Source organism: Histomonas meleagridis (genome assembly GCF_020186115.1).
Source record: "Histomonas meleagridis strain 2922-C6/04-10x chromosome Unknown contig_88, whole genome shotgun sequence".
NCBI lineage: Eukaryota > Parabasalia > Tritrichomonadida > Dientamoebidae > Histomonas > Histomonas meleagridis.
In genome coordinates this window covers 100,504-122,505 of record NW_027150922.1, presented here as the reverse complement: position 1 = coordinate 122,505, position 22,002 = coordinate 100,504, and the positions used below count along the sequence as shown (strand labels likewise).

Here is a 22,002-nt window from a genome sequence, read left to right as displayed (position 1 = left end):
CATCATTAAAATAGCTTAACATTTTGTATTTTGCAACAAGCCAAATAATTTTTTTCATATGACTGGTGCACATGAAATAGAAAAAGAAACACTTAATCAATTTTTTGAAATTTGAAAATTATTTCCATCTAAAGTTGAGGTTATACTTGACTACTTAGAATTAAAAACATAACATAGTCATTTTGTTTCTTCTTTCAACTGGAAGAAAGTTTAATTATTTCTTCAGTATTAATATTTATTACCCACTATGAATAAACAGTTTAATTATCATTTTCAACATTTAACATTGTTGATAAGGAATTCATTTCTTCAAGTTAAATGGTAATTTTGTTTTTGTAAGGGAATTTCTTGGTCCACCCTGATTTTTAATCGGTCAACATTCAAAAATTCACTTAAACTGCCTTATACCAAAAGTGCGAATAAAAACGGTTTTGGTCGGCCTTTGTTCAAATGCCTTTGGAAGTAACAGATCCATCAGCATTCCGTGATATGGTCCGTATGCTCTCAACAAACGTAGATGGTCGCAAGCCACTTTACTTGGCACTTACAGCTATTGCTGGTCTTGGCCGTAGATTTGCTCATGCTGTTGCACGTCGTGCTGGTCTTGATCCACTCAAACGCGCTGGTACCCTTACATCACAAGAAGAAGAACGTATTGTTGCAATCATTCAAAACCCAGTTGAAAATGGAATTCCAGTCTGGATGCTCAACCGTAGAAATGACCGTGCAACTGGCAAGAACCTTCAATGGGCTTCAACTGATCTTTCATCTAACCACCGTAACGAAATCGAACGTATGAAGAAGATGAGGATGAAGCGTGGTATCCGTCATAGCCTTGGTCTTAAGGTTCGTGGTCAATGCACTAAATCAACTGGTCGTCGTGGCGTTGCAGTTGGTGTTGAACGTAAGAAATAAACATAATTATCAACATCTCGTCAAATACATTTATTCCCACGCAACTATAATATTTCATCATAATCATCATAAGAATAATTTATACATAGGTAGTGATCTAACCTACGAAAAGATTCAAATTTTGTTCTTTTATAATACTAGTAGAAGTATTTTTGACGTTAAGGTTATTTCTTGAAGAAGAAAAATGATTTTGCTTGTTTTTCATTTCTTTTTACACGCAAAAACGAAGCAAATGGAAGTCAATCTGATGGATGTTTCAAGTGAAATTTCAAGTAATATTTTTAATCAAGCAAAAACACATATTTCAAATTTCATTGATTATCTAGATAAAATTTCAAAGCCATTTTTGGATTGTATGAAAAGGATACGCAAAAATATGGTGATGCATAATAAGAAAGTCTATAATTATTTATCATCCATTTATCAAGATCATATAAAAAATGTTGATGAAGTTCGAAAACAATGGAAACAAGAAGCACTACAAAGAAAGAAAAATGACAATTTGGATTTTAGTAAGCTAACAAAAAAAATTGAAGAAATCGAATACAAGTTCATTCATTAATTGCAGACAAAAAATGTATCATTTGGTGACTAAGGACAGAAGTGAATCCAAAGAATCATGTAAAAAAATTTTTTGGGAGATCGAAATGTAAATAAAACTAAATTTAAATTATTGGGCTGTTTAAACGTGGTATAACCTGGACTTCCTGCGGCCACGAGCCATTTCGAATTTACGGCCATGAGCACGAACCTTTGGACGTGTCTTGCTATTATCATCACCTGGGGCAGCTCCGAAGTGGCGGCAAGCTTCACGGCGTTTGCGATCACCTTCAAGAAGGAGGCATTTTTCACCTGTTGGGCGGAGTTGTGCAAGTTGATCGAATGTGATAATTTCACCACCAGCAGCGAGGATACGAGCACGAGCTGTTTCTGAGAATCTGAGAGCAGCTACCTTCATCTTTGGAACAATTAAAAGGCGTTCATCATTAACAATCTTTGAAACAACAACTGCGATTGTATCATCTTCCTTACCTTGAAGAGCAACAGCAAGGCGTGAAAGTGAGTATGGACGGCGGTTTGTGTTGGAAAGGCACATGCGGTGAGCGATCTTCTTGTTGAAATCATTTCCAGTGCGTTGAGCAAGGTAGCTGTAAAGCCTGAAGAGCATATTTAATTGAACATTCTTTGACTTTGGTGTCTTCCTTGACTTGCGGGAAACACGATGATCTATATCAACACCCATTCGAAAAAGGCTCGGCCAAACCAAAACCGTTTCATTCAATTAGTTAACGTGCGATGTCGGCGGTTTTGGAGGACGTTATGAAAAGAACGTTAAAGAAAAAAAATGGAAAAACTTCCAGATCCTATTGGGCCCTACAAATTCGAACAACAATTCGATCAAAAATCTGTAGACCTTTACCTGTGTTTTAATACTCTAAATAATAGGCGTCAATTTTGTATGACAATTGATTATTCTTATTTTATTCATGAAAGTGTATTTAAAAAATATCTAAAGTTTTGGCACCCAAATTTGTTTCAATTTACTGATATCCAATTTTCATTTTCCACCCGTAAATTTTATCTCTTTTTTCCTTATTCTGCGCAAACCATGGAAGAAACTTTAATTCAACTTAGTGGGGCACCAGTTGAATCTAATCTTATATATTTTAAACAGTTTATGCTTGCTCTTAAATATTTACATGATCATGATTTTCCACATAAGAACATTACTATTTCTTCAATGCGTATTGATAGTAATGGTATTCTTATCCTTTATGGCGCTAGCATTTTCCCAGCTCTTACTGCCGAATCTAACATCACCGAATACATGGCACCTGAATGTTTTACTGGCGAACCTTATGACGAAAAGAAAGCAGACATTTGGTCGGCTGGAATTTGTCTTTATGCCATGTTATATAATCACCTTCCTTGGATGATCGATGAAAACGAAGAAGATTATGATGGAGCTCTTGTTCAACAGATACAATCAGGAGAAGTTATTTATGAAGATTTCCTTGGTAGCCCATATATTGAATTGATTTCAAGCATGTTAAGATTAAATCCCGACGATCGACCAACAGCAACTGAAGTCCTTGAAAATCCAATTTTAAGTGCTTTGGAAATAGAAAGATATCATAACGACGAAACTGATACTGATGGAAGTATTATAGCTCTTTTCGATGCAATTATTGCAAATGCTCAAGATATAATTTCTGACGAATAAATTCTATGTTTTTATAAAAATGTGGTAATTTACTAAACAAACTTAATGTAAAATTTTTTGTATATCTTAATCCTGTGTGTATTGGTGTTTAAATCGCTTCTGTAAAAATAAACGCAAATAAACGGTATTCAGCAAATGTGAGCAAAATTTCTGTTTTGTCATAAGAAATTTCTGATCGGATTTAAAAGTCTGTTATTTTATTCAATTTGGAACATAAAAGTGTCAATTAAAGGTGCCTCATATTTTAAACGTTCGATAATATTCAAAATTTCCATGGATACACTTCCATTGGTAACTCCTACACCAGATATAGATACATGGTTTGATGTTATTTCACAAATAATCGAGAATCCTATAAATTTAAAAGGTTATCTAAATGACATACAAGATGTTTTTCAATCAATTATAAATAACAAAGACATCAAAAAACTTTATATGATTAAAGAACATAGTTTGCTTAATAAGCTAAATCATTACATTCTACAAAAAATAATATGTTTTAATAAGTTAAGTAAGGAAGATTCCGAAATTGTCGTTACTCTCTTAACATTTTTTGTAGATTTGATACCAAAGTGTATTGTAACCCAAGATGAAAAATTAATATCAATTATTAACACAATTTTTGAAAGCTCTTCATTATATCAATCAAACCCAGAAATCTTTAAATCTGTTTGTAATTATTTTATAAAAGCAGAGTATTACAAAGAAATTGAAGAAGCTCTAACAATTGATCTCACAAATTCTGATTATCTCATATCAATTACCAAACCTATATTTCTAAGTCTTTCAATAAAAAATTTCATTGATTTCAACAGCTTTACTGATTCTTATACGAAAGCCTTTAACACCATATTCACAACTTCACCAGAGAAAAACTTGACAATTTTATTTCAAAACTTATTTAATGAAATCAAACGCCAAAAAATCAAAGCGAACGAATTTCTATTAAAATGGTTCGACTTAATATTTAATTACATTAATTATCAAAGTATTAATCAAAGCTTTTTTTCATTAAAAGCGTTATATTATTTTTTGACCAATGACTTTTACATGAAACAAATTTTAACTTATATAAATAATGATAAAAAACTTATCCACAAAATTCTTAAAATACCAATTCGTGAAGAGCATAGCCAATATTTATCCAAAATATATGAAATTCTTATTAAAAATTCAATAATTACAATGACTGAAATCGAGCAATTATGGAATTTACATTCGACACAACACATAAGTTTGCTTCCAAGTTATTATAATGTATTTAATGGTATTAGTTATGGAATATTAGAAAACCAAATCAAGAATTATGAAGAGTTAATATTTAATCCTAAAACTAAAACTAAAGAATGGTTAAACTTTATCATTAACACTGGAAATATATTTCTAAAACGAGAATTTGATACAAAACCATTTTTAAATGTACTGAAGATTATAACAAAAGAAAATAATTCCGAACTAAAAACAATTTCTAATAAATCGTTACCAAATTTTATTGCTTATTCAATGACTATTGAAGAATGCAAAGAATTTTTAAGTGAATTTGAAAAGAAATTATCGAAAAAGAAAGTCGATTCATCAAGTTTTAAAATATTTAATATAATTTATGAACAAAAAAATGTAAAAGATTTTAATTATCAAAATTTGGTTCCATTATTATTTAGTTTTTTAGGGAAAAATTGTAATTTTGATATAATCATTTCAACAATTAAAAAGATTATAACAAACGAAACAAATATAACTAAATCAATGATAAAGAAATTAATAAAAAACGAAACTTATTCCAATAAATGTTATCAATTGTTACGATATTTAATTAAAAATAATTATATTGATATTAATATCTTCTTAAATATTATAAAACCAGATGATTTAACTGCAGATTTTTATGATTTAATCAAAGAAATTATTTTCGATTCTAATCCAAGTTGTAAAGAACATAAAATAGATAAATATCCACTTGAAAAAGAAGACATTATATGGCATTTTGCTTTATATTCGAAAGCTAAAAATAGATTCCAATATTTGTTATCTAGAATTTATACTTGGAATCAATGTGATGATCATGAAATGATTTTAAAATTTTATAATCAATGGAAATCTTTATTTATTAAAGCAACTGATAATCAAATTAAAGATTACTTGATTTCACTTTTAGAGAAGTTTATCGAAAAGTACGAGTTTTTAATTGATGTTCCTTTTGAACGACATAGATTTTTAAATGAATACAACAAAATTAATATTAAAGTTAATAATAAAATTTATACAGTTGATTGCGAAAATTCAATTTCATCTTTAGCACAAAAAATTTCACCAAATCAACGAATTAATTTAATGTATAAAAAACAAATTTTAGATCCGAAAAGTATAATTAAAAGTAATTTTAAAAATTATTATGAGAAAGAAATCGAATTAACATCTATAAAATGTTATGATAAAGATAATGATATTAAAGAAAGAACTTCATTTCCTTCATTAGTTTTTGGTGAATTAAATCTTTATGAATTAATATTTAATTCGCCAACTTCTAAAACAATTGAACTATTAAATCTTTTACCAACTTATGATGAAACTATAACATCATTAAATAACTTAAATTTCGAATTAGATAAATTCTTTCCTTATAATAACACAACATTATTTTTATATAACTTCCAAACTTTTATGATATTTTATAATAAATCAATGGATGTAAAACTTCAAGAAATTGATATTTTACATTATTTAATTACATGTGGTTTATCTACACGTAATTTAACATTATTAGAAAACATATTAGAATTTATTAATAACTTTTATGATGATCAAATCTTAGATAAATATCCATTCTTTTCCAATCAAATCATTGATATTATTCAAGAATATTCAACTAAAGCAGAGACATCAGCAAAGAAATTATTCCAAAAAATATTTAATTTAGGATCAAAACTCAGAAATTTCCAAATTAACTTAAATATTCTTGAGATTTTGTTATTAAATGATGATGATGACTTTACTAAAAATGCATCGAAATTCTTAAAAAATATAAATGTTCCATTAGATTTATATGTTAAAGCTTATGATAATTCTGAATATGATCCGAATTCTAATTTTTATGAATCATTAAGTCATCATATAACTCAAGAACGTAATAAAAGAGTTACAAATATTTCATTACTTAATTTTAATAGGAAAAAATGTGGATGTTCAATAGGCCATATAAAATGTATTAAAAAATTAATAATAAATAAATGTTTACAAGAAAATGAAATTGAAGGAATTATTAATACATTTAAAACAATTTTATTTAAATCTGATCTTGAGTTTTTAGAATCGAAATCATTTAATTATTTTATAAAATTAATTTCTGTTTTTTATGAAATCGATTTAACTATTTTAAATAAAATTAATAAACATTTACGAAAATATCCAATAAACTATGGTTATCCTATTAATGGTGATACAATACAATTTCGAAATAAATATGGTTGCGGCCTAAAGAACTTAAGTAATACATGTTATATAAATGCTGTATTACAACAACTTTTTTATATTAATGATTTTAAAAACGAAATTTTTGCTGCTGATTCAAATAATTTAATAGTAAAAGAATTAAAATTATTATTTACGCAAATGGAATTTTCTTGTCTTAAATCAATTGATACAACGGATTTAATTGAAGCTATAGGTGATATTGATATAAATGTTCAAATGGATTCTTGTGAATTCTTAATTAATTTAATCGATAAAGTTAACTCCAAAGTTTTCGATGGTGAATTTAAACATATAATTTCGAATACAGATGAAACTATTGAAAGAAGTTCATTCGAACCTTTTGTAGTTTTACCTCTTGTCGTAAAAAATTTAAGTAAAATGGATGAATCTTTAGAACAATTAAGTTCTATTGATTATGTAAAATATAAATTTAATGATGACGAACCATTACAAGACGCGAAGAAATGGTGTACAATTAATAAGACATCAAATCATTTAATTGTTCAATTAAAGCGATTTGAATACAATTATGAAAATTATACAAAAGAAAAAGTTAACTCTTATTTCGCTTATCCAGATGTTTTATTTGATGATTATAATTTAACAGGAATAATTGTACATTATGGAAATGTGAATTCGGGTCATTACTTTTCTTATATTAAAAAAAATGAGAAATGGTTCGAATTTAATGATAGTTATGTTTCCAAAGTTTCGAGTAAAGAAGTAAAGAAAAGAACTTATGGAGATTCTAAAACAAATGCTTATTTATTGTTTTATACTAAAAGTGATTCCGAATTCATTAATAATGATGAAGAATGTAAAGAAATTATTGAAAACAAAAATAATTTCTTTAAATCAAGTAAAATATTTTTATCGGCCGCATTTTTCAATGTTTTACTCGATATTACAAAAAGTGACAGTATGTTGGCCGTTAAAACCGCAATTTTTTACTTTTTTAAAACAAGCTTTTTTTGCGTTGATAAAGAATTTATATCGAAATTCAACAAAATTATTAAAGACCAATTGGAATGTAATGAAAATCTATGTAAATATATTGTATTAAATTGGGATGAATTTCAGATACAAAATTCATTATTATATCCAAAACCAAAAATTACAAGAACAACAACATTAGAAATCTTGAAAATTGTTGTTGATTATGATGTTCCACATTGTTATCAAAAAGTATCGGAATTATTTAGATTTGAACCTTATTGGAGTCGATACTCAAATCAATTTGATCAAATGTTCGAATTGTTTTATTATTGCATATGTCAATCAGATGAATTTGTTAACTATGTGATCGAATATAACTTAAGGGATAAGTTAGAAAATTATGTTGTGAACGAATTTACAATTGACGAAAATTATAAAGAAATTTGTTTGGATCATATCTTCTTGACGTTGTCGCTGATGAAATCGTCAAACAATTTGTTGAAATGCGTAAAAGATAAAAAGTTCTTAAACAGAGTGTACCACTCAAAGACTTCGGCAGTTGCAATAACGAAACTAATTGAATCTTTTGATGAATGATAAATTGATATGCATAAAATATTAAATTATATATAATTAATTATCATTTTTTTAATGAATTTTTTCGTTTTGGTTATAAAAACCTTTGAATATAGAATTGTGGTTTTTCTCATTAGGTTTAAATTTGATTACATGTGAGATTAATTTTATTATGTTTGGATTTTTTCAAGATACCGGTTGGTTTCCTTAATGCTTTATTTATTTTAATTATACATTCAAGAAAATATTTCACTTTCATGCAAATATTATATTGTTGATTGCAAGATGCTCCTTTTGTATGTTTATATCTATGTATCCATTTTTTCCAAAATAAGATTTATTTTTTCTGGTAAGGGGTTTTAGTTGAATATGGTAGAAAAAGAGTGATTACAAGGAACAGGTTCACTACTACAAAGGAATAGATGAGCTAAGATTTATGAAAACTTTACACGTTGAATGAATCAAGACATAAAACATTCCGTTAATTGTGAAATTTCATACTTAATGAAAATTGAGGAACTATTACAAAATGTGAATATGCATAGTGATTGGGGAAAAGTTGATTATAATGCATTTACCCACAAATGTCAAACGTTTGTTTCCAAAGTGCGTTAAAATACTTGGAGCATATAGTAAAACATTTCGAACAAGAACATTTAGCAAAGTATTTATTCCTTTTACTATTATTGCAGTCTTCGAAAAAAATGAATGAAAAAAGAACTTCTTGAGCAAAGTTTGTTATTGTTTTCGTAGCCAAATTCCAACAAGTAATAAATAATGCAGAAATTCTCTTCAAAATACCAACGAAACAAATATTTTTTTTATTTATGCCCAACTATTTACCACTCTCTTGTCATACTTACCACACAGCCTCACCAAATATCCCACCGCCGAAGGCAACAGCGCCAACAAACTGATTTCATCGGACGACATAAATTTATCCAAGAAATTACCCGACAACAAGAAGTGCTGTATGAACTTACTGAGCAAATAAATGTGTTTCATTTTCGGCGTTACTATAGTCCACAGCAAACATCCGTCGAAGCTTAACTCCCTACAGTTCTTGCATAACGTTTGGACCAATTCCACAGCTTCGATGACGTAATAAACTATGACAGATATACCCGAATTTGACCGAATGTGTCCCAACAAGTCCGCTGCTCTTTGTAAGTAATGGATGTTACTATCGAACGAAGGCGGCTGATCTTCTTTCGCGGCGGAAATGATTTCGTCGAATTTGCTTTCCAAAATTTTCGACACTATAACACTTCTCTTCCATACAACTGCATCACTTTGCATGTACCGACGGAATGTTACATGTTCAGTCATTTTAAAGAACAAAATTCGATAAATTTGTTTTGATGTTGTTTCATCTATTTTCCGGAGACTTAATTCTCTTTTAGCGCTTTGTATAACTTCTGTTACGACTTTATGAAACTCATTTAAGTCAGTGATAAATGTGTGGCTATGATGCATAGCTTCGATGAATTGTTGACATAAGATATCATGCGCAAAACATTCGGAAAGTTCTAAGTTCAAATGACTTTGTAAGTTCTTTCGTATGCTTTTAACAATATAAACATAATTCTCGATTCGTTCTTTCTGAGTACGTAATGAAGAAGTTCGATCAGCGCAATTCATAGATTGTTCATCACGTTCATTTACAACTTTATTAATACGTTTTAATAATTTGTCTTCGTTTTTAAGTTGTGTCGATGCATACCATAATACACAATTCGCTTGATGAATATTTTTCTCGGGAACAAAAAATGACGTAACTAAACTCATTTGTTGGAAGTATTGATTCATTGATTTAGAACCGAATTGTTTTGGCGAAGGCATTAAACAAATCGTATTACAAAAGAACTCAGCATAAGGATCCGATAATTTGTTATTATTATTATCTAATGAATTTATATTCGGATCAGAACTTATCCGAAACAATGAAAAACTCGGCTTACGACTTGACGTAAGTTCAATGAAACTGTTTCTATTTGCTTGTCGTGTGATAACTATACGAAAATGCAAATTTGTGTTTTCATCTTTTTTAGGGATATCGCCCATGTTTTGTAATATCTTTTCGAGCGCTTCATTCTTTTCAGCGAATGATATTGAAGCGCGATGTAATAAAGAGATATCTCCCAAAGTGATTAATAACTCTTTAGGAAATGATGGATTAGTCGACAAAAGTTCGGCTTCACTAATCATATAAGACACTGGTGAATCCGATGGTAATATTAATAAATCCAAAAATTCTTCAATGTTAATTTCCGAATATTCTGGTAATATACTTAAGATTCTCTCTAAACAACTTAAATGTTTAGATGGTAATGATTTTAATGATTTGGTTCGAAAGATATCAGCAATATCTTTCGATGGATTCCAATTATTATGTGATGGATGCCATGATAATAAGCCTAAGACTGCAGGACTATCTAAGGCACGATTTATAAACGCTTCAAAAAACACTAAAAATAAATCAACATTAAGCGACTTAAGATATGCCATTAATCCAAAAGTAGATGGCGGTAATAATGGCAAACATTGTTCTAAGGATTGTAAAACTTGTTTGGAATACATTAGAATCACTTTCCAATAACTAAAATTGGCAAGTGATACTGTTTGAACATTTTCTAATGTTTCAAATGTCGTTCGCAAATCATATAAATATGATAAGGAATGAAGTTTTAAGATGATGGGGGATAACGAGGTTTGAAGATATGCAAATGATGCACCATTAAAGAGATATGACGTGGAAAATGTGATAAATGGTAAATATTTAGCGACTGCTGCGTCACTTGTATCAAGAGAATATTTAAGTTGACGTGGTGGATATGGTTTTAAATCAACGAGATGAGTTTGATGTGCTTTTTCTTCAACAGAAAATTGAAGATCTGCCATGCAGGTTAATACTTCAAATAACATATGATCTTCTTCAATGCACCAGCCCTGTTGATGTAATGATAAAAAAACGGAATATGCTATTTTGGTTGTCTTAAGAGGATTTTTAATGCAATATTCAAATAAAACTTTTGCAAAAATTTCTGGATTTTTACGCATAAAGGTACAAAAATATGTATAATGATTACATAAGTTTGGATCTATAAATGGCGGGAAATATTCCATCTTTGAAAATTGTAAACCTTGAAATGTTGGTGAAGAAATAATCTTATCCGCTGAACGAATTTTATTCATAATGATCTTGGCTCTTACTAAAGAAAGAAGTCTTAATTCACTTGTAAGTTCTTTAGATCCTTTGACAAGTAAATCAGAAATATCTTTCTGACTATTAGTTTGAAACGAAATAAGCTGAGCAATTGAGATAAGACGTTCTTGTTCTTCAGCTAATATTTCAAGTTTTGATTTAGAATTTGTTTTTTTCATTTTTTTTCTTGCAAACTGGGGGGTTATGAAATCGATAAACTGTAAAGTATTCTAAAAGTCATTTTTTCAAAGCACAGAAACCAATCAATAGGAAAATAAATGTCATTATATATGTCTAATTTCTCTAGAAAAAACTTATATGATTTGTGAAATTGAAAACAAAACCAAAAATGGTGGTCCAACTCTAGTAAAAGAAGATTTTATTAAATTTGACATTTAATTATCAAATTTAATTAATAGGTAATCCAATTTATATTTACTTTTATCTTAAAGTAAGAACTTGGATATGTCTTTGAAAACACAGATGAAAAAAAGTAATGTAAAACAAAAAAGTGATTTTATTTGTTGAGATAAAATAAATTCCTGGAATGTATTAAATACCATTTGAAATATTCATGTTGAACATGTTTAATCATTTTCATGTTGATTGCTTTGACCAAGAGCTTTTTTAATAAATTCATCTCCAATTGATTCTGTTAACTTATGTCTTTTTTTAATCACCTCAACAATGGAATACTGGTAATATTCATTACAGCGATCTGAAATTGATTTTGTTGAATTTTCATCTAATGTTATTAAACGAACATCTAATGGTAAATTAAGAGTAGGTGGGAAATCAACTTTCTCTGTCGATAGCAATAGTTGACCTTTTGTCTCCATATCGGCATTGTTTGAATCTCGTTCAATTTCCAATGAAAGATGAAGAATTGTTGGGGCTGATAGGGTATGGATAAATGGCATCCTGGATTCAAGTTTGTTTGCAATTGTTAAGATATCATCAAGAAAAGATTCTGGATTTATTGCACCAAATACTTCTAAATCCATTTGTCACTTTTTTCATAAAGGCTGGTCCAATTTTTTCTTCTTTAATTCTTCTTTTTTATAACTTATTTTATTTTTTTTAAATAACTTTGTTTGTGTATGGATACCTATAGTATTCATGTTTTTTTGAAATACTGTAACGATATTCATGAAAATTAATCAACATCGAAATTTAGGTTAAATAAATGTATAGAAATAACAATAGATTTTCTGTATTTCTTTCTATTTTATATAGTACATAGACGTTAGGAGATCTGTGCATTTACAATTTTTTTTGCTTGATATTTTATATATGAACGATAGACTGAATTTTTTTAAAAATGTCATTGAAATTTCAATGAAAATTGAAGTGCCTACCAATCAGAGCAAATGAAAAAGAATTCAGATTTAATTATTGAGAAATTAATTGAAATTATTACATACTTCCAACAGCCTAAATATATGGAATTTTATAGTTACGAAAATAGCAATGTTTATAATTTCCCATTACTCGAGAAACAATTTTTTTCGCAATTTTTAGGTAACAAAAGGCCAACATTCGAAGAAATAATTCAGCTTTTATATTCCAATTTTCCTTTTGATCCAGCTTTTATTAATGGTTGCATTGCTGAACAATTTTCAATTATTGAACAAGAATTTGGTTTAATTTCAAATTCACTTGGCTGGATTTCTTCTCCATCATTTTTTTCTACAGATTATTTTTGTCTTTTGTTAACAGCTATTATAGATTTAATGCATTATATCAACGAAGTACAACTTCTAAATTGTATTTACATTATTATTATCATTTTCACTGAGGTTGAAACTATTGATTCCAAAAATATAATCTCTTTAACAGAGTTTCTTGTTTCAAATCCTCAAGAACCAACTGTCTCAATTCCAATACTTCAACTCCTTCTTGAACAATCATATATTATACAAGACCACAATTCCATTTCGAAAGTTATTCAAGCTATTAACAGACTTATCATAATGTCAGATAAATCCATTTTTAGAATTGATTTAACAGCCACACTTTTTCTTTGCTCTGATCGTATCTATAAACTTGATTTAGAATCTCTTTCATTGTTAGCCACTGTTTCTGATTTTTTTGGTGCGTCCAATTCAATTTTACCAATATATACAAAACTTGCTTCTGTTGCAATTTCTTTTATCAAAGAATATCAAACCGATGGGAAAATAAATTTTCCAGAGCCTATAGATCCTAATAAAGTCCCAAAACTTCAAAATGATGTAAAATTGAATCAAGAACTATTCAAAGATTTACCAAAATTAAACCCTATGAATAGTGACATTTATTATTCTCAAGTTAAAATCGATGATATTCTTAATGAGAAATTGTTTTCCATTTTTAATATATTTCAATCCTTACTTCATCGAAAGACATCAACGATTCCATCAACATTTTTATTAGAATTTACAAATCTATTAAGGTTAAATTATAATAGTAAATGTTTTATTGAAATATACACATTTTTTATATCAATTTTAAATAGTTTTGTTGATGTTTCATTACCAAAAGCATTAATAAAAACAATTCAACAATCGCCTGTTTTTTCATCAAATTATTTATTATTTTTTGATGAAAATAATTTTAAAATATTGAATTTCCTTAGAAACTTAACATTTCAAACAATAATGACAAATTGGCCAGATGATATTCCTTTTTTCTTGTTAGAATCTGAATCAGATCCATTTTTATTTGCAGAACATATTGGTAGAATTAATTCCGTTATTCCATATTCCAACATTTCTTTATTTTTAGTAAATCCTTTAATTGAAGAGTTAGCAAAAATTTTGAAATATTTCATTTGTTTAGTTAATGAAAATAAAGATAATTCTTTGATTTTTTCGGCTTATTCAACTGTTTTTATCTTCGTATTAAATCTAACTGAAGATGATGAAGCAACAAAAATTGCTTTTTCTTCAAGTTCTTTTGTAGAAATTTATTTAGCGCATATTTTTTATGATTCATTATGCCCAATAATATTAAATCTAGTTCGTAATTTTTTGACTAAATCTTTTAATGAAGTAGCATTAAATAATATAATATCATATTTAATTATATTATTTAATAGTAATAATTTACCACTTAAAATTGCAATTAATTTACTTGAATATATTGAAGATATAATTTTACTTAATCAAGAAATAGTTAAATATTTCATACAATTTGTTTCTTCTGTTTTAAATTATTTTAATAAAAACCCATCAAAAGAATTATTCAAATCATTGTTATCAATATTATTAGTTATGGTATGTAATATTGATAATTTCCATATGTCTAATAAAGAAATGATTGATTTTGGTAGTAAAATCAAAGAAATGGAAAATGGAAATTGTTCTAAATCAACTTTTTATATATTATTAGCATTACTTTCAGGAAATAAATTAACAAGTTCAATGACATTTTTAGTTAAAAACCCATATTTTATTATCCTTTTATTATCAAATTCGTCAAATGATTATCGAAAATTATTAAAAAAGTTTATGAAATTATGTAAATATTCGATTTATAATATTATTCAACTTCATAATGGTGGATTAGATTTGTTCTTAATTGAATTAATTAGAACATATCCAAATGATTTTCAATATTTATCTATTAATTTTAAACAAGTTTTATCCGAAAAGGAATTGGATGAAATTGTTTATCCATTGTTAAAATTAATATTTTCATATAAATCTTCTTTTGTTTCTATTGAAAGATTAATATCAACAATTTTACCCGACTTAAATGAAAATTTTCCGAAATTTACAAATAAAACAATTGATTTTTTATTAAATATGTCTGTATCTAAAAACAAATTAAATCCTGAAATTAAATATATATATCATCCTAAATCAGAAAGTATTACTCAAAAATTGGAAAATTTTGATATTAATAAAGGATTTACTTTTGCTTGTATTTTATTATTAGATCACCCTTCTTTAACTACATCAAATCCTTTAATAGTCAAATTTAATGATGGAAGTTCTTCAATGGTTTTTTATTTAAATGGTTTAACACTTAATTGCGAAATTGTAACAAAAACAAAAATTTCTTCTGCACCTGTAATAATGGCATTGCCTTCATGTAATTGGATATATTTATCTATAATGACAAAAATATTAAAAGATACAAATGAAATCAATTTTTTATTTATGTTAAGCAAAGAACAATCTTATGCTTTTACTGCTCCAAATCCAAATTTTGATACAAAAAATTTAACAATTACTTATGGAGGATTTAAAAATGTTGATAAAAAATCAAAGGGAATAAATTGTTTTTTAGGAGATATTTATCTTTTTTCGAAGATATTTACTATATCTGAAATTAGTTCATTGTTTTCAGCTGGTATAGGGACAAATATTAATTTAATTGCTAAGCAATTAGTTAATAAATCTGGTTATATACAAACATTTAAAGATGTTTTTGATCGATATAAATTTTCAGATACAATAATACAATTTTTTAAGTTTACTGCTACATCTCCTCCTCAATTCATTGAAAAAATTATTGATATATGTCAATTATTTCATGATAAAACTGTTTTTGATTTTATTCCTTATTATTTATTACAATTCGATAATTCGTTTTTAGTTTATTCTTTATATTTAAGGTTTTATACTTTGTTTACATTAACAAATTATGAATCTATATTCGAAAAATTATTATTTAATTTTAAGGTTTGGACTTCAGCTAAATCCGATCATTTAAAAAGAATTGTTAAACATTGGTGTAATGTTTTATTCCCAACTTATTCGACATTTTTCATAAAATATTTTCCTTTTCATGAAATCTTAGCACAAATTCGATTATTTTTCTATTTTTCTGAAGAAGATTCTGATTTTGTAGAAATACATGACATAAACAAAGAAATTAAAACTTGTCGAATACATTTAAATAAGTTATTATATCAATATGCTTCAATACAACTTACTGATAATGATGTTGAATATTTAATATCACATATTTATACGTGTAATGATATCGAACAGAAATGTATGTTTTTATCTTTATTAAATGAGATTTCTGATTTTATAAAAGATAAAAAATCCGCAGCTAATCAATTAAATCCATTATTTTTAAGTTCAAATATTAATGTTTTTATTTTAACAGTTCAAGTTATATTAAGTTTAAAAGAATTTTCACAAATAGAATATTTATCATTTCATTTAGAAAAAATCAAAATGACAAAAGATTTGTTTGATAATATTATTTTATTAATTAATGATCATCCAGAATTGTTATCAATTGCAATACAAATTTCATTAAATTGTAATTGCGAATCAATAATTAATGAAAAACTTTCTGATAAAAATTTTGTTGTTCAAAATTCATTACGTTTTGTTTCATATAATACTTGGTATATTTATCCATTTCTAACTTTTGTATCATATCCTGAAATCGAAGAAAATATTTTATATTTCTTTTCTTATATATTTCTTACAAAAAACTTCATTGGATTTAATGAATTGTTTTGTTTAATTGATATTTTGCAAACTAAATTAAAAATTGATTTATATAAATATAAATTATTAATGTTAAAATCATTGTTAGAAAATGATCTTATTGAAGGACATGAAAAAGAAGTAATGGAATTATGTTTTCGTTATTTAATGTTTTCTTTTGATTATCAACTTCATTCAGATTCATTACTTAATGAATATTTTAATTCATGTTTTAATAATAATGAAATATATCAAAGAAATAATATAAATTTAAATGTAATTCATCAATTTATTGAATTAGATTTAACAAATATTAACTTAATATTTAGAGTTAATATAAATTCTGATCTAATACCAGAATTTAATGATATAATTCATTTAATTATAAAATTAAGCTCAAAAATTAAAAGCCAAAAAGAATATTTATTAAATTTTTTTGTTATTTTTCTAAACAAAATCATAAATCATGATACAAAAGTAAAAATAGAAAATGTCGAAAACTTTTCAATTATTTTTTTACAATTATCAATTCAATGTTTAAATTCATTACAATCACATTTAAGAAATACATGTAATCATTCAATAGAACTATTATCTATATCATCAAATATCCAACTTAGTTTAAATTCATTACATTCACAACAAATAATGCTTGAAGTAAATGATTGCAACATGATGAACAAAGAAAACATTAACAATTTTCAATGTTTAACTCCATATTCGATTTGGAAATCATTTTCACATCCATCAAATAAAGAAATATTACCACGAAAAATGAGCAAAAACTTCCAAAAATTACGATTAAAACCATTTATTAAAAAGATTGGAATTCCACCAAATAAATTTACATTAAATATATCAAATTTATTTCATTGTAACTCAATATATATCCAATTAAACAAACAAATGAAATGTAAATTTATAATTTCAGGAACTCAAATAATAATATTATCTTCAACAATATATAAAGTAATTGAATTTAATGATATAAGTTATATATTAACAAGAGAAAATTATATTATCGAAATAATTACCAAAAATTTTGTTCCGTATTGTTTCCAATTCATTGAAAATGATTTTCCAATTGTAATATCACAAATTAAACCAAGTTTCTTTAAGCAAACTTATACGTTACAAAAAAATACATTTTCACAATTTATTTCGCAAATGAATTTAACTAAAGATTGGATCGATGATAAAATATCAAACTTAAATTATATTTTAGCTCTAAATATATTCGGAGGAAGAAGTTATGAAATTATTGATAAATATCCTATCTTACCTTTCATTAGAGATTTTAATGATAACTCTATTGGTTATGTTTCGAAGCCTTCTGTTTGGCTCGAGTTTTTCCCGATTGGTGAAAACATATCAAATACTAATTCAAAGGAATTTAATCAATTATTCCAACAAGAAAAATATGAATTAACACCGGAATTTTACTTGATTCCAGAATGTTTTGATTCACTCGTGGATGACCCTATAAAATTTGTTTATAACATGAGAGTTAAACTTGAATCAGAAGAAGTTTCAAAACAATTAAATATTTGGATCGATAACACTTTTGGTATAAATCATAGAATTGACACGCCACAACTTTTTAACGTTCCTCATCCAAGAAAACAATTTGTTCCTAACTCTTTACGTAAAAAGAAAAGAAGAACATCTTTTGATAATATAAATGATAGACATAAGTTTGATGAAATAGTTAGCTCAGGAAATCGGAGAGTTTCTTATTATGAAGATTCGAAATTCGAAGGTTCTAATGTACCTTTATTTGTTCAAATTCCATTTCGTGAAATTAAATCATCGAATGTTAGTTTTATTAATGATGATATTATTTTACGATTCATTTCAACAACAGGAAAATTTATTGAAGGATTTATAGACTTCAATAACTTATCAATAATATCTGTTTTTGAAACAGATGTTGATATTTCACATTCTCTCATTTGTGATTCAAATCGTGGTTTTACTCTAATTGATCCTCTTGAATCAGAGATGACTACTCTACGCAAGAACCAAATAAAAACAATGAAAATCGAGTCGTATGACAAAACAGGAACTATTTTTGATGGAAAAGATATTGTTTCTTATTCGAATGAAGGAACTTCACTTGTGATTTCAGAAGAAACCGGCAAAATAACCGCAATATGTCACGTTTCTCCTGAAATTCCTAATTGTGTATGTGCATCTAACAAATTCGATCTAATAGTTGTTGGTGTTGAAAGTGGGAAAATAATATTCTTTGATAAAAAAGAAGGAAAATATATAAGATCAATTAATGTTGATGCAACACCACTTAAAATTATGATAACTAATGAATGGGGATTTGTTTTGGTTCATTGTGATGATAGCTTTCTAAAAATGTATACTATAAATGGAAGAAAAATTGGCGAATGGGGTTTAGGAATTAAAATACAATGTTGGAGTTGTTGGAGTTCTGTAAAAGGATTTGATTATGTTATAATTGCTGATGATTCAAACAAGGTGTATATGTTTGAAGCTCTAAGATTTGAAACATTTAAGATATTGATTCAAGTAGATAGTAAAGTCATATCAATAACACCATTTCCAAAGTTCCCTGGTGTAGTAGTCATTACACAGAATGGAAAAGTCTCTTTTGTTCCTTTTGAATTGCCTGCTATGGATGTGTAAAAAATCGGATTTTTATTAACGGTCTTTTTAAACGTGTCCAATTTTTTTTGTGATGTCTTCTGCATCTGAAATAAATAGACAAAGAAATAATCAATCGCATTTGTTTGGTGACGAACCACAGCAAAAACGTTATGAGTTACCGCAAGAAACATATCAAGGATTAGAAGCAGCTAATCAAAATAGAGCAAGAAACTTAGAATCAAATATATTTTCTAACCAATCAAAGCCAGCAAACACACAAAAATATGCATCTCCTACAATACCTTCATCAATTCGACAAAGACAACAATTTAATTCGAATGAATCTTATTCTCCTTCAAGAAATCAAGAACCACAAATGAATCAAAGACATGAAACCCCCGATTATTACAATTCTACTGAAAATAATTTAATTCAACTTCGAAATCATAAATCTTCTTTTCAAAATATGCAAGTTTCTCCTGCTAGCTTACCATCTATTGATTCTTCTTATATTCAAAGTTCACAAGTACCTCAATTATCAGCCTTTCCCGAAATTAATTTTACAAATGAAGAATTTAACACTAATATACAATTTCAAATAAAACCACCAACATCACAAAGCGATTGTAATAAGAAAAAACTTAATTTTGTCGTTAGTCATGATATCCAAAATCTTCGGGATGAGGTTACAAGAGATACTCAACAACTTGAGCAAAAAATACAACAGATGAATCACATTGAAGTTCAAACTCCATCACGCCCAATTACAGCTCTTAAAGATTGAAGTTTTCATCGTCGTAAAAATAAACCGAAATATAAATCTGAAAACGCCACAAAAAGTGTAATGTATAATAACTTTTTCAATCGTGAATGACGGTTATTTTTATTGGAAAATTCTTCACAAAAATGAACGCCCAAACTGGATTCGAGAATGCGCCAAATATTAAACTTGTCCTTTTAGGACAGTCTACTGTGGGTAAAACTAGCATTGTAAATGTTGTACATGGCGGTGAATTTATTCCAGATCAAACAGCAACAATCGGCGCTTGTTTCCATATCAAAAAGATGAAAGTTAATGATGTAGCTTTGAAACTTCACATATGGGATACCGCTGGACAAGAAAGATTTCGTTCTCTTGCACCAATGTATTATCGTGACGCCCAATTTGCTTTATTAGTTTATGCGATTGATAACCCTGATAGTTTTAATGCAATCGATACTTGGTATAGAGGCCTTTGCGATGATTGTCCAGAAATGCCACACGTAGTTTTAATCGCAAATAAAAATGATTTGGTTGATAATCGGCAAGTTACAACTGAACAAGGAAAAGAACTTGCAGCTAAACTCAACAGTAAGTTTTATGAAGTTAGTGCTAAAGAAGACCCTGAATCAATCAACCGAATGATTGAAGAAATTGCTGAAGTTGCATCTAAGGATTTATCCCCAAATGCAGGTTCACCAAATACAATTGAAAAAGTATCAGAAAAAGAGCGAAAGAATAAATGCTGTTAACTTCCAATTTATTATTTCTCTAGGAATTAATTCCTTAAAATAATCCTTAGCTTTAAAGTCATTTTTTCTCTATTGTAATATTGTTAATTAATATATGGATGAAACAAAAATCTCCCATAAAATGCTTACAAATTTGATTGAAGCAAAACGACATTTATTTTATATGGCTATTTAAATAATCAAAAAGTTATAGCTGATTTAACTGAGTTTGTTTATTAACACATATCGTTTTGAGGTTCTGACGAACATATTGTGGGTTTAGTGACTTACTATAAAATTTATATTTAAAAGAAATTCTATAAGATAGATCGTTAATTAACCTCGTCCTCATTATAATTTGGAACATAATGCAGAAACTCCTATTTCCTGATCAGATTTTTTGAACGATAGCAAATTCAAATTTTAAAGTCGTTGGTTTTGACAACTTTTTCCGCCAAAGTATGCGTTTGAGAATTTATTTTCGCTCAAAATTCATTAGGCCCGAAAACCGTTAATTTAATTCAGATTAAAACAGGTCAACAAAATAGTGATGGAAATGCCCAACACAAAAGAAGAAAATTTTTTTTGTGCAAATTTTGGCTACATCACCGGATACACAGTCCCAATTATATTATTTATATCAACGATTATATCAATTACACAAATTTTTCCAAATGATATTGATGGATTCGTTTTAAGGAGGACAAAATCTATTTACCCTCATAATTTAGCTCTCATGTATGAACATGCTAAATATAAATTTCCTGTTCTTTATGTTCCTACAAATGATAGTCATAGCTTTTTCTCAGTTAATTTCAAAACAATACCCACAGATGATCTATATGCACTACGGCATTTAATTACTTTTAGTTCTGAGAACTATCAAATCAAGAATCTTTTTTATCATCTCAAAAACATTTCATTTGCAACAAAATTAGAATCGGAATTTCATGATACCTATACCACTTATTATTTTTCTACAACCAACAAAAATGATTTTTTCAATATTTTTCCAATTTTTTTTGATGCAATCTTCCATCCACTTATAAATACCAATACAGTTTCGAGTGAATGTTTTCGTCTTGAATATGATCCAACACAATCAGAGCCATTACAATTTAATGGCACCA

The 22,002-nt window shown here is 27.3% G+C and overlaps 5 protein-coding genes across 5 annotated transcripts; 3 read left to right on the top strand and 2 right to left on the bottom strand.

The window, feature by feature from the left end:
* Positions 1 to 450: 450 nt before the first annotated feature.
* On the top strand, positions 451 to 915 carry GO595_009208 (putative 40S ribosomal protein S18; the record flags this gene model as incomplete). The annotated part of the gene is made up of 1 exon (XM_067922869.1): positions 451 to 915. The coding sequence occupies one exon, from the start codon at positions 451 to 453 to the stop codon at positions 913 to 915; it is 465 nt and encodes a 154-aa protein (XP_067770620.1).
* Positions 916 to 1,597: 682 nt separating this feature from the next.
* Positions 1,598 to 2,158, bottom strand: GO595_009207 (60S ribosomal protein L18; the record flags this gene model as incomplete). Its single annotated transcript, XM_067922867.1, has 1 exon — positions 1,598 to 2,158. One exon carries the CDS (start codon positions 2,156 to 2,158, stop codon positions 1,598 to 1,600), a length of 561 nt encoding a protein of 186 aa, XP_067770619.1.
* Positions 2,159 to 2,524: 366 nt separating this feature from the next.
* GO595_009206 (CAMK family protein kinase) lies at positions 2,525 to 3,139 on the top strand (the record flags this gene model as incomplete). Its single annotated transcript, XM_067922866.1, has 1 exon — positions 2,525 to 3,139. One exon carries the CDS (start codon positions 2,525 to 2,527, stop codon positions 3,137 to 3,139), a length of 615 nt encoding a protein of 204 aa, XP_067770618.1.
* A 5,808-nt stretch (positions 3,140 to 8,947) lies between these two features.
* On the bottom strand, positions 8,948 to 11,506 carry GO595_009205 (uncharacterized protein; the record flags this gene model as incomplete). Its single annotated transcript, XM_067922865.1, has 1 exon — positions 8,948 to 11,506. One exon carries the CDS (start codon positions 11,504 to 11,506, stop codon positions 8,948 to 8,950), a length of 2,559 nt encoding a protein of 852 aa, XP_067770617.1.
* An 8,781-nt stretch (positions 11,507 to 20,287) lies between these two features.
* GO595_009204 (small GTP-binding protein) lies at positions 20,288 to 20,893 on the top strand (the record flags this gene model as incomplete). The annotated part of the gene is made up of 1 exon (XM_067922864.1): positions 20,288 to 20,893. One exon carries the CDS (start codon positions 20,288 to 20,290, stop codon positions 20,891 to 20,893), a length of 606 nt encoding a protein of 201 aa, XP_067770616.1.
* Positions 20,894 to 22,002: the final 1,109 nt, after the last annotated feature.